Source organism: Canis lupus, chromosome 16 (assembly GCF_048164855.1).
Source record: "Canis lupus baileyi chromosome 16, mCanLup2.hap1, whole genome shotgun sequence".
Classification (NCBI taxonomy): Eukaryota; Metazoa; Chordata; class Mammalia; order Carnivora; family Canidae; genus Canis; species Canis lupus.
In genome coordinates, this window is record NC_132853.1 from 5,202,776 (window position 1) to 5,215,652 (window position 12,877).

The 12,877-nt window shown below is 50.3% G+C and overlaps 1 protein-coding gene across 5 annotated transcripts in view; it reads left to right on the forward strand.

Moving 5' to 3' along the window:
- LRSAM1 (leucine rich repeat and sterile alpha motif containing 1) overlaps positions 1-12,877 on the forward strand; it is a 39,307-nt gene that overhangs the window by 21,747 nt on the left and 4,683 nt on the right. For 4 of the 5 annotated variants that reach the window (XM_072777990.1, XM_072777991.1, XM_072777993.1 and 1 more), the window contains 8 exons: positions 1,240-1,310; positions 4,346-4,445; positions 5,920-6,007; positions 6,607-6,681; positions 8,083-8,163; positions 9,672-9,767; positions 11,649-11,747; positions 12,718-12,849. In XM_072777990.1, coding sequence (XP_072634091.1) covers positions 1,240-1,310; positions 4,346-4,445; positions 5,920-6,007; positions 6,607-6,681; positions 8,083-8,163; positions 9,672-9,767; positions 11,649-11,747; positions 12,718-12,849 — 742 coding nt within the window. The remainder of the gene's footprint in view (positions 1-1,239; positions 1,311-4,345; positions 4,446-5,919; positions 6,008-6,606; positions 6,682-8,082; positions 8,164-9,671; positions 9,768-11,648; positions 11,748-12,717; positions 12,850-12,877) is intronic. The other variant, XM_072777992.1, reaches the window with a different exon arrangement.

The window sequence follows — 12,877 nt, forward strand, 5'->3', positions numbered from 1 at the left end:
GATGGTAGCTGAGAAGGAAGCTTTCTTCTTCCGCCTCTCCCTCCGTCTTCTCTCCTTACCGCCGCCCCCCCCACCTTCCCAAGGATTATCTGGAATCCCAGATAACCAGGAGTTCCCTGGAATCCCAAAATAGCCCTGTGGACTTTGTTGTGGTACTTGTGCTGGCCTTCTAGGCACCTGGCTGCTTGGGAAGAACTCCTGGGGGGTAGCCCCCTCCCCTGGCCACTTCAGCAGCAGTGCTGCGGTGCCAGAGGTGGTCAAGGCCAAGCCGGGTTGTGGCCAGTTTATCTGGCACGCGCCAACCAAGCACCCTCTCCCTGTTGGGCCCTTTGGGCAGGGTTGCGGCTCCAGCAGCGCACCAGTTGCAGCCTTCTCTTGAGGAGCCTGTGGGCCTGGGCAGGAGGCAGAGATGCTCAGACGCTTCTTCCAATGAAGTGCAATGTGCAGAAAGATGAAAAGATATTCCTTGCAAGCCACTGTTACTAGTTTACTGTGGGGAACGACGCCTACATATGCAGTGTGCACGTACATGCATCCGATGACCTTTTTAATTTTCATTTACTGTATCATGGATGTGTTTCCCATGCCCAAAGCCTCGTTTGTAATAACTGTAGAGTATTCCACTAAGTGATTATATCCTAATTAGTGCTCCGTGGACATGTAAGTTCCCAGGTTTTCTTCATTACAAACGCTGTTGTAGTAAATATCTCCTGAATATATCCGTATGCGTTTATGTGAATATCTTTGAAGGTTTTCTTTTCAGGCTTTTCGATAGGTCTTGCCAAATGGCCTTCTAAAAGATGTTTTACCAGCTTATGCTCCTCTTCACAGTACTTGAAAATGCCTGCTTCCCCTTCACTGCTGCCGTCAGCACTCCTCACCTTCCTTGACATCCCACCCTGGGAGGTAGAAAGACTGTACTCTAGTGATTAGTAATGTAAAGCTCTTTCCATGTGTTTCCATGTGTTTATTGGTTCCTTGTATTTAAGCATCTATGAAGTGGCTGTTTGTGTCCTCTGCCCATTTTCCTAAGGGAGTTTTCATCTTTTTATGCCAGAATCAATGTCTACAAGGCTGGAGGTAAACAGGGCTCCTGTGGAAGTATGGGATATAACAGGAGCCTGTTTAGGTTGGCACCTCAAGGAGGACTTCCTGGAGAAGGTGGTGTTCATCAGATGGGATTCCCTGTGGGAAGTGTTAAATCTGCTGAGTAAACGGATGGATTTTTTTTCCCCTTAGAATAAGGATGGAACAGTTGATGTCCATAACCCAGGAGGAGACTGAGAACCTGCGGAAACGTGAGATTGCCTGTAAGTGGGGAGGGGCTTGGGGTCCTGGGAACAGAACTTGTCTGACTTGGGGGCAGGAGAGACCACCTTCTCCCTTTGGCCAGGTATAGCAGGGTCGAGAGGGGCAGTTAAAGTCCAGCAGTGAAGCATGGGCTCCGGGGTCAGGCCAACTCTGGAGCAAGCCATATGACCTCGGGGCCATTCCTGGCCCCTGACTATTCAGAGCCTCAGTGTTCTCTTTTTTGTTTTTGTTTTTTTTTTTTAAGATTTATTTATTTATGATAGACACAGAGAGAGAGAGAGAGAGAGAGAGAGAGAGAGAGGCAGAGACACAGGCAGAGGGAGAAGCAGGCTCCATGCCAGGAGCCCGATGCAGGACTCTATCCCAGGACTCCAGGATTGCACCCTGGGCCAAAGGCAGGCGCTGAACCGCTGAGCCACCCAGGGATCCCCAGCCTCAGTGTTCTTATCTACGAAATAGGGAGAATAATTCTCTACCTCCTGGGGTCATTTTGAAGGTCAGATGAGATTATGCCTGGCACTAAGCATTTCACAAAGGCCATAGGGTTTCTGTTATCAAAAGCTGTGGTTGGCCTCTCTTGTGTTCCTGGGAGTTCCCCATACTGGCCCTAGGGCACCACACTGTGCCCACACTTAATGGGGCGGGCAGGGGGGCCTTTCTGCCTGATTGTGAGCACTGAGAGCATCAAGCCATGTGCCAAGGAAGACAAGGAGTCTGTTCCTTGTTTTGTAAAATAAGCCATGATTCTTCTTGGCTGGCCCTGTCCTCCCAAGCCTGGATATTGGAGTGGGATACTGTACAACACTGTGTACCAGGCCCTATGCCAAGCATTTTCCATACCCTACTTCACCTCCCTACTTCCTGAGGAGGTGTCCTTATGTCCCTGTTTTAAGGTCACTGTTCTCCACTATTTATATAAAAGAAAACCTGTTTGCATCTCCAGAAGGATGTTTACAAAATTGACTGATCAGGAATAGTATCAGTACCGGGGACTCTTGTTTCCAGCTTTTCAAACTTGGTTATTACTTAGCTTATAATTAATTTTAAGATTTATTTATTTAAGACCAAGGGAGGAAGAGAGAGAGAGCACGAGCAGTGAGGAGAGGGAGCAGAAGCAGGCTCCCTGCTCAGCAGGAGCTCGATCCCAGGACCCTGGGATCATGACCTGAGCTAAAGGCAAATGCTTAACCAACAGAGTCTCCCAGGCGCCCCTTACTTAGCTTTTTAAAAACGAGCAAGTGGTATTTTTATAACTAAAAAAAATTTTCAGTAAAAACAACAAAAAGTCCAGAGAATGTAATAATAATGCTTGTTGGGGACATATGGTATCAGACTGTCCTGTGTCCTGCCAAAGGAATCAGCAGGTTCTTTCTGGAGGGCAGAACAGGTGGCTCCTATTATTCATCGCCTTAAAACTGTATTCTTTTAAAAATTAATCTTAGGAAATAATCAGATTGCACAAGATTGTTAGCACAAGGATGTTTATCATTTAATAATTGCAAAAGAGACCAAATGCCCCCCAATAGAGGATTATCTAAATAAACTTTGGTGATCCTGCCCCACTGTACTCTGCTGCCAGCACCTCACACTGCTATGTGGACGTGGGGAAAGAGTCACAAAAACTGAGAAGTGGTGTTTAGTGTGGTAACATTTTCATTTTTTATTGTAGTAAGATATATAACTTAAACTTTACAATTGTTTTAAAAGATTTATTTATTTATTCATGAGAGAGAGACCTAGGCAGAGGGAGAAGCAGGCTCCTTGCAGGGAGCCTGATGTGGGACTCAGTCCTGGATCCTGGGATCACACCCTGAGCCAAAGGCAGACGCTCAACCACTGAGCCACCCAGGCGTCCCAGCTTTGCCATTTTAACCATTTCTAATTGTACAATTCTGTGGCATGAAGCCCATTCACACTGCTGTGCAGCCACCACTCTCCTCCATCTCCAGAACATTTTCATCTCCCCCAACTGAAATTCTGTCCCCAGTAAACAAAAATCTTCCATCCCTCTCCCCTTCCCAGCCTGTGTAGAACCCCTACTCCACTTTGTTTTTCTGAATTTGACAGCACTGGGTACCCTCTGTGAGTGGAATCCTACCATCTTTGTCGTTTTGTGACGGGCTTCACTCAGCAGAACATCCTCGGGGGTCATCTGTGTTGTAGCAGGCATCAGAACTGCTTTCCTTTTAAAGACCGAGTAGTATTCCGCTTATGTGTACACCATGTTTTGTTCATCTATCAGTGGACACTTGGGTTGTTTCCACCTTTTTGTTTTTTGTGAATAACACTGTGTGAACATGGGTATACAAATATCTGTTCTGTTCTCTTTCAGCTCTTTCATCTTAATTTTTTAAAAATCTATATATATGCATTAAAAATTGACTAGAAGAATGTATATCAAAATTAATATCTCTGGGTAATGAAGTCTAAAAGATTTGTGTGTGTGTGTACTGTTTGGTGTTTTACAATTAGCCTTTTCAAGTTTAAATTACTTCCATAGTTCAAAAATGTACCAAGGGGCCACCTGGGTGGCGCAATCAGTTGAGCATCTGACTCTTGGTTTCAACTCAGGTTCTGATCTCCGGGTTCATGAGATCGACTCCCACGTTGAACTCTGCACTCAGCAGGGAATCTGCTGGAGATCCTGTCTCCCTTTCCCTCTGCCCCTCCTCCTGCTCTTGTGCATGTGTGGGCTCTCAAATCTTTTTTTTTTTTTTTTTTTTTTTTTTTTTTAGTGTTTTTTAGGGCAGCCCAGGTGGCACAGCGGCTTAATGCCACGTTCAGCCCTGGGCGTGATCCTGGAGACCCAGGATCGAGTCCCACATTGGGCTCCCTGCATGGAGCCTGCTTCTCCCTCTGCCTGTGTCTCTGCCTCTCTCTTTCTCTCTCTCTCTCTGTGTCTCTCATGAATAAATAAATAAAATCTTTTTTTTAAAAAAACTGTTTTTTTAAAGGTGGCTGATGAGGTGAACCCTCCAAGGTTCACCCCCAGGAGTGGTGCTCCTTTCTCAGCCTCGCCCCCATGTTTCCTCAGCCGCCATGCAGCAGATGCTGACAGAGAGTTGTAAGAACCGGCTCATCCAGATGGCCTACGAGTCTCAGAGGCAGAGCCTGGTCCATCAGGCCTGTTCCAGGTAAGGTAAGGAGAGGCTTCCTGTGTTGAGGGCGCTCGCTTGGGCCCAGACCGTGGGGTGAGCGCTGGGCAGAGCCATCCCTCCTGCCAGCCTTGGCTGTGTGTCAGGGGCAAGTGGTGACTGCTCTTTATGAATCCTCTAGCTGGACCCCATGATTGGTCAGGCTCTGGTATAGTGACAGCAGTCACTCCCCCGTCTCCTGCACTTCCTTCCTGTGAGCCAGGCACTCAGCCAAAGGATGTGTTGGCTTATTGAATTTGTGACGTTATGTGTTATTAGCCCTGTTTTGCCACCACAGCTCAGGTTCAGAGATCATGTGACATACTCAAGGAAACACAGCTTGCAGGTGGCAGAGCCAGGGTTCAAACCCAGACAGTGGGGCTGTACTCTTAACCATGGTGCACTCATCGACCTCCGAGGGTCTGTAGAGGTTGGGAGCAGGGTGCCCTGGAGGGGATATTGATAGGGCTGCTCTCACACTGGCAGCAGCTGGGGGTCTGGCTGGCCAAGTTCGCTGCATTGCTGCGGGTTAGTCTATTGAAGGAGCCACAGGTGTCAGTACAGCCAGTGGAAAAAAGCTCTCCATGCTCAGGAGATGGGCCAGGAGCACTGGCTGCGCTGGTGTTTCTCCCCCTATCTGGGAGGCTCTGGCACAGCTGCTAACCTCCCCTGTGTCCTCACAGGTACAAGGGTTTCTCCCTCCTTTCCCTGTGGTAGAGCCTAGGAGCGTGGGCACTGGTGACAGATTGACCTGGACTCTGGTTCTCCTTCTGTTAGTAACCATGAAGTGCTGGGCCAGTCCATTTCCCTCCTGAGCCTCTGTCTTATCATAAAAATGGGGATAAGTCACAGTACCTTACCCTGGAGTTGCTGGAGAATTTAATGAGCATGATGTTTGCTACAGCACTGAACGTAGTGTCCAGCACTAGTAACACAAGAGGGCCCAATAAATAACAGCTGTTATTATTAAATAAACTCAAAACCAAGATTCTGCCAAAGTATGGACATATATATGCAGGGCTTCAGGGTTTGGATTTTTGTGCCAAAATCACTAGACTTGTTCTACTGGACTAAGAGCAAATCCACGGCCAGGGTGAGAAATGCTGGGGATGTAGGGTAGGGCATGGATGTTACTGCCTCAGAAGGAGAGCTTTCTCCTGTCCCAGGTGGCTCACCTGGGAGGTCATGAGCTCCTTGTTGGTAGAGGTGGGAGGGCAGAAGCAGGCCACCACTTCAAAGAGCAGTGCAGAGGGGATTCTGATGGAGGGGTGGATGAGAGGACCTAGATACACCAACTCTGTCACCTTCCTTCTAAGACAAACTCCATGTCTGTCCCAGGATCTAGCCCCTAGCAGGTGCTTCTTGAGTATCATTGAATGAGTTAATGGTTTATCTTGATCTCCAAGGTTCCTGGCCCCTGGTAGATGCTCAGAAAATGTTCAGAGAGTGAATTAATTTGCTGTCTTTCTGGCAGCATGGCCGAAATGGATGAGCGGTTCCAGCAGATTCTGTCATGGCAGCAGATGGATCAGAACAAAGCCATCAGCCAGATCCTACAGGAGGTGAGCCCTGGCCCAGGGTGTGAGGGCGGGGGCTCAAGCTGGGCACAGGGAGCCTGAGGCAGAGCATCAGAAGTCTGCATAGAGCCCTGTCCTTAGCTTATAAGACCAAAGATACTTAGTATGTTTAGAAGTGTACAGACCCTCAGGAAAGGGGGGCAGGGAGAGGGAGAGAGTGGTGGTTTTCTGATCTCTGAGATCTAGAGAAACATCCCCCACTGCCCTGGCAGGCACCTACTACCCATGCTGTGTGGCTCCGTTGTAAGGACTTAGGGGGCAGGACGTGGCGACCACTCCATTGAGGTGGAGCCCACAGGAGAGCGCCAACAGCCTTCTTCCAAACAGCATCAGTGAAATGGGGCAGTTAAAAGCACCCATGTCACCAGTTGTGGAAATTCAGTGCACGATGCAGGAATAGCACTGAGCATAGTGTCTGGCTCAGTAAGCCTTTCATAGGTATTATTTCTTAAATGTGAACATGTGAACTGAAGAGTTATGTTCCCCCTAAGAGACAGAGAAGTCCTGCATGAAGGTGTTTCTGAGCAGATTGTGTTTTCCCTTGGCCTGGGCCCCTTCCAAGCGGCCGGTGATCTCTGTTGCAGAGCGCCATGCAGAAGGCCGCATTTGAGGCTCTCCAGGTGAAGAAAGACCTGATGCACCAGCAGATCAGGAAGCAGGTGAGTGCTGGAGCTGTGGCCCCCACCAACTCCATCCTGCGTGCTCTCCCAGACTGCAGAGGTGGCTTTCATGCGCCAGCTCAGATACCCATTCCCACCCCCTCTCCCCACATTGTAACCAGTACTGCTATTTTTCATGCTGCCTGTGGGCAGCCTTGACTGCTTGGGCGGCCTCTGCGTCCACTGTGCCCCAGGCAGGAACCCCTCTCTGGGAAAAGGCAGTCAGCTCCACCCCAGCTACCCCCGTCAATTCAGACTGAGGAGCTGGGGAAGGTCAGGTGTCCCACCAGGACAGAGGGGTGCCTGCTGTCCCCGAGGGGCTGCTCCACCTAGAGGGAGCTGTGCTCTAGTCTAGGCTCTACTGCTGGCCTAGGGGCTGGTCTCCCTAGTGGGCTGTGTCAGACCCTCTGGGCTTTCTGGAGGGCAAGCGGGTCATGGGTGCATGGGCTAGAGACAGAGTGAGCTTTCAGGCTGTGGGAGTGCTCATTGCATCCTACTTGGCACACTTTGAATTCTACATATTCGCATGTTTTGTTTTGTTTTGTTTTGTTTTTTACCAAAGCAGACTTACCTTTTTATTTCCCTTTAATTTCAATTCCACCTTGCCAGACATGAAGCTCATTCCTCTGACCAGGGGTTGGTGGGACCATAGAAACTTAGAGGCAGGGGCCATAGGGTCACAGGCTCAGGGTGGAGAAGTCACTGGGTGTGGTGTCTGACCCCCAGACATCCTCCTCATGGGTGATTCTGACCCAGCCAGCCAGCTGTTGCCCTTCAGACCCCAAGCCTGGAGAGCCCTGGGAAAGGGCTCCCTCCCCAACCTGCTCTGTGTTCTGGAACAAGTGACTTAACCTCTCTGAGCCTCTGCTTCCTCAATGCCATAAAATGGAGGCAATAATGCCTCCTAATAACCAGGGAAGATTTGATGATGTGACATAAAGTTCATAGTACAAGCCTTGCACACAAAATGTTCTAGAAGCATCAGCTGCTACCATCGTTGTTCTTAATCCATTTACCCTTTGCTCTCCTCTATGACACCAGTTAGAGGAAGCAAGAGACTTCGGCGAGTGCAAGGCTCAGTGAGGACCTGTGTCCATTCTGCCCTTGGGCCTGAACATTAAAGGCAGGCCCATCTCCAGTCCATAAACCGGGAGCCTCTCTGGAATGGGCCTTCCAGGACAGGCCCATCTGCACCTCCCAAGCCCTCAGGGCCCTGAAATCACTAATTCTTTCAAAGCCCCACTGAGGGGGTTCCCAAGGCACCCAGGTTCCCTTCATTCCTGAGCCCCCAGAAATGTTTCTTAGACATCCCCCCTTTGCCCTTCAGAGAGCAGCTCAGACTTGAACCTTGGTTAATGTGAATTAAAAAAAAAAAAAAACCCTGTTTCATCTTCTGTTTAGATTAAGTTAATAGAAACTGAGTTATTGCAGCTGACACAGCTGGAGGTAAAGAGGAAATCCCTGGACACAGAGGCACTGCAGGTATGTAGGGCTTCCTGCCTGCCCCTCCCTCCCCACCTCCTTCCCCACAGTGGCTCCCCAGCAGGCAGGCAGTCTCCTCTGTGGCTGTGATGGGAGCATAGTCAAGGGGCAAGCCCAGTGCAGGCCAGGGTTAAGGTTGGGGCAGCTTATTGCTCATCAGGAGGGTCAGAGGAAGGAGGGTTTCATTGCCAAGGCTCACCTGGGCCCATCTCCATCTCTGCATTTTCTTTGTTTTGAAGCAGGGTCACTGCTGAACTCCCTGTCTTCTTTAAGCCATGCTTCTGGGGTGCTAGTTCAACTTATGGGCAGACATCCTCTGGGGAAGGAGCTTTCTTGGTGTCCCAAGGATGTTTGGAGGAGAGGGCCCAGCTGTTACTATGTCACTCCCTGCAGGTGGCTTCTCTGGGAGCTCTAGCCTGGGTGTCTTGCTTATAGAGCCGGGGGCGGGGAGGGGAGGGTGCGGTACAGACCGGCAGGTGGCATTCCACCAGGCTATGCCTGGTGTCCGGGACCTGGGCTTTGTCCTTTGTAGTCCTGCTGTGTGACTTGGACAGGCAGGTGTGACCTCTGCCCAAATGTCCAAAAGCAGATAGACCAATGGTGCGTGAAGACCTGTGCCCTACATCGGGCCTCTGAGCAGAGCCTTCTGTCTGTCCCTGTCCCTGTTTCTGTGTCTGTTCCGAGAAGTCTTAAATTGTCTCATGGCTTCTCGACTCAGTCAAAGTGCGCTAAAGTCTACAGTCCTGGTCTTAGGTCTGCCACAGATGTGCTGTGTGACCTAAGGCAGGTCACGTTCCCTCCTAGGCCTCCATCTCTCCCCTCCATAAAAGGAAATAATCATCTAGGCCCAGCCTGTGTCATAGGGACATCATACTGGGGGCAAGCTTGCCAACGCAAAGCCCTTTGTGAGCCTTGGCAGGGTCTTCAGAGATGAGGGGATAGGGGAGTTCTCCAAGAAGATGCAGCCACCATGCTTGGCAGGTGCCCATGTCTCCTGCCCATTAGAGAGCACTTGTGGGGCTCCTGTTTGGGGGGCTTCCATGGGTTTCCAAGAGTAAGAAACAAGTAGAACATAGACATAAGCAGGGCTTCACTCCAGTTTGCATGTGCCTCCATCTGGGTGGAACCTTCCAGATTTGTGGGGTTACATGCCAACCCTCCCTGCCTGTGCTTCCACCCACATGCTCTGTCGTCCGTGAGACTGCAGTCATGTACTTGTGGCTTGTCATTTCCTTTGTTTGCTGTTTCTTATCCTTTCACAGTCATCAGTCACTGGATCCCACGCCTGGCCTGACCCCCACGGGGAGAAGACAGGGAGGGAATACCCAGGCATAGGGGCTCCTCGGCTCTGTCCCCCAGCCCTCTGCCCAGTTGAGTTGAGCCCAGTGTGGGGTCCTGGCTGCCAGCTTAGAAACAAGTAGGGGGATCTGTCACCCAGTGAAGGGGACTCCTGGCTCGCTCCAGAGCTGTGAGCCTCCAGCGGTACTGGGCATGGTCTTGTGTTGCAGGAGATGATCTCCGAGCAGCGCTGGGCCCTGAGCTCCCTGCTCCAGCAGCTCCTCAAGGAAAAGACGCGACGAGAGGAAGAGCTCCGAGAAATCCTGGTGCGCTTGGCTTCTGTGTTCATTCTGCGTTGCACATGGATTCACTTTCCCTAAACACACTCGCCATTCTTAGAAGCATTTTTGTTATTCTGAGTAATAGTTGCTCATCGAAGAAAAAAACGGAACATATGAAGGAAAAGATTCTCACTTCTGAGAGTTATCTAATACTAACGTTTTGATGTGTTTTCTGAACTCTACAATGCATATTTATAGCTGTGCCTGTGTGTGCCTTGTAACCGTAAGATGGCACATGCCCCTTTAGGAGCAGCTTGCTTGTATCTGTTCTTCTCCTGTCCCTAAAATGCCCACTACACTCTGCCTGGCTGCATTGGATGGGCCGTCCTCGCCCATGGCCAAGCATTCAGACTACTTCCAGTTTTTTACTTTTCTAAGGAATTCTCTCTGTCTTTGTAGCTAAGTCTTGAGAGCAGCCATGAGTAGTTATTTAGGAGAGATGCCCAGGAGAGGACTTTCTGTGTCCAGTGTAGGCTGTTTAATAATCTTTTGATAGGAGTTGCCCACCTGTCCCCTGTACCCAAATGGGTTTGACTCTGGCACATTGTCAGGGTAGCAGAGCCCTGTTTAGGGATGGCAAGTGGGGATCACTTCCTCCAGACCCCGTGTGCATTGGAGCACTGGGGACAGAGGCCAGAGCTCAGAGACCTAAGTCACTCCTGTGGTGTCATTAATACTCCAGACAATCTCTGAGCTCCATTGTGGGTGGAGGCCTGTGCAGAGAAGAGCGAGACCAGCTTTAACAGCCTCATGTGAACCTATGTGGTGTGTGTGGTCCAACCAGAAGCTGCCTGTTCCTCACGATGCCTTACGGCCATCCCCTGTGAACAATGCATTAGCATCGTGCAGCCGTGGCCGTATGCTCTGGTCCTGTGCTTCTACCTTCAAGGGGCCTCAGAGGACTCACCATCCAGGGGAGGAAGCATCACCTCAGCAGATGGTGACTGTCAGGGTCATGGGCGTCAGAAGAGAGCTGTATCTGCAGCCCGGGAGGGCCATGGGTGGCAGAGGGATGGGAGCAGCTTGGCAAGGTCTAGGAGGGATGACCAAAGGACAGTCAAGCCCCAAGGGGACTGGAGAAAGGCCTGTGTCAGAGTCTTGCTGCCCACCTCTCATTTGTCCCCCAAGTGTGGCCACAGTCCTGGCTGGGTGGCCTGGCTTGCTCAGAGCACAGGTCCCAGGGCAGAACAGACCTGGGTCCAAGTCCTGACCCTGCGCAGCTCTTTTAACTGGGCAGCTTCCTAATTCCCCTGAACCCCCCTTTCCTCACCCTTCATGTTGCTGTGCAAATTAAGGAAAATGGGACCTTGGTGCAAAGTGGGATCTGTCACGTAGTGCTCTAAGGATATTAGCTGCTGCCATCACTGCTCCCATCCCTTGTCGTGGCCCTGGCCCCAGCACCTAGAACCATGTGTGGTCAGAACAACACCCTGTGACTACTTGTTCATGGCAGAATGAAAGAATCTGTTTCCATAGCAGGTCTCATTCTCCAGCTTTTTCAGAAGGGCAAAGCCCACTCCAGAAGCTCATGTCGTCCTTAGAATCCTGTTTCTCTCCCTGCCTGTCACCAGAGTGTGTGCTCAAGCAGGGCCCCGCAGAGCCTGGTGGCAAGCATCCAAAGCCCAGAGTCGGGCCTCAACCCCAGGTGTTCCCTGGCTGAGATTGTTTGTGGCAGGAAACTGGGGGCAGAGGTACTTCCTGCCTTTCCAGGTTCAGTAGTTTAATAAGTGGTGACACTGTGGTGGCTGGGAAAGTTCTTTGTAAAATACCAAGCACCTTCCACCTGCGGAGACCATTGTTTGAAAGCATCACTGTCATTATAGTTTTTATTTACTGACCTATTGATGCCTATTTTGACCTTGGCAGACAGAGTTAGAAGCCAAAAGCGAAACCAAACAGGAAAATTACTGGCTGATTCAGTATCAACGGCTTTTGAACCAGAAGCCCTTGTCCTTAAAGCTGCAGGTAAGGACTGCTGGCCTCCGCACTTGCAGAGAGCCCTCCTGTGCCTCAGTGATGTCCTGCTGCGTGAGCTTTCCAGTAACTAGTGTACCAGGTCCTGTGCTGGGCCCTGGCAGGGACAAAAAAGAGAGGGTGCATTCCTTCTGATGAAGGGGAGGCAGCTGCTCTGCTGTATGGGGCAGAGCCTGTGAGCATGCCCGCGTGTGAGCGGGCAGCAGGAGCTGCCTGCAAGCCCCTGCTGGGGGCAGGACAGATGTGGTTCCCCCTACCCTGAAGTGTGCACATACACACATGTATACACATGCTTGGCTTTTGTTTTGTCTTGTTATTTAATTAAAATGGAGCGTGTGTGTGTGTGTGTGTGTGTGTGTGTGTCTGTTTCTGTGTATACACACTATCTCAGCAAATCTTTTTTCTCTTAAAAATAATGACAAGCCAGGGCAGCCCTGGTGGCTCAGCGGTTTAGCACCGTGGCCTTCAGCCCAGGGCCTGATCCTGGAGCCCCAGGGTGAGTCCCACATCAGGCTCCCTGCATGGAGCCCGCTTCTCCCTCTGCCTGTGTCTCTGCTTCTCTCTCTTTGTGTCTCTCATGAATAAATAAATAAAAATCTTAAAAAAAAATAATGACAAGCCATTATTCTCTACAAGCCAAGTTCTCTAGCCATGTATATATAATAGACCTCCTCACTGTTTCCAGATAACTGTGTAGTATTTAGTATCTTGGTGAACCCTCATTTATTTAAACAGCCCCTGTTGATGGGTATGTGATTGCTGAGCATTTTCAAGTTTACAGCCAGAGTGGCAGTGAACTTTCTTGTGCCTTTATCTCTGTGCTCACATGTGCATTTTTGTAGAAAAAATTCCAAGAAAATACTTTGTGACATTAAATTTACTTAGAGCCTTTGTTTGCCATCGTAAATAACGAGGTCATATATGCAGTGCACTCAGCTTCTCCTGCGGGTCTGTCTTGCAGGAAGAAGGCTTGGAGCGCCAGCTGGCAGCCCTCCTGGTGGATCTGTCGGCGGAACACTACCTGCCCATCTTTGCCCATCACCGCATCTCCCTGGATATGCTGAGCCGGATGAGCCCTGGGGACCTGGCCAAGGTGGGAAGCAGCAGCCCCTCACGGCCAC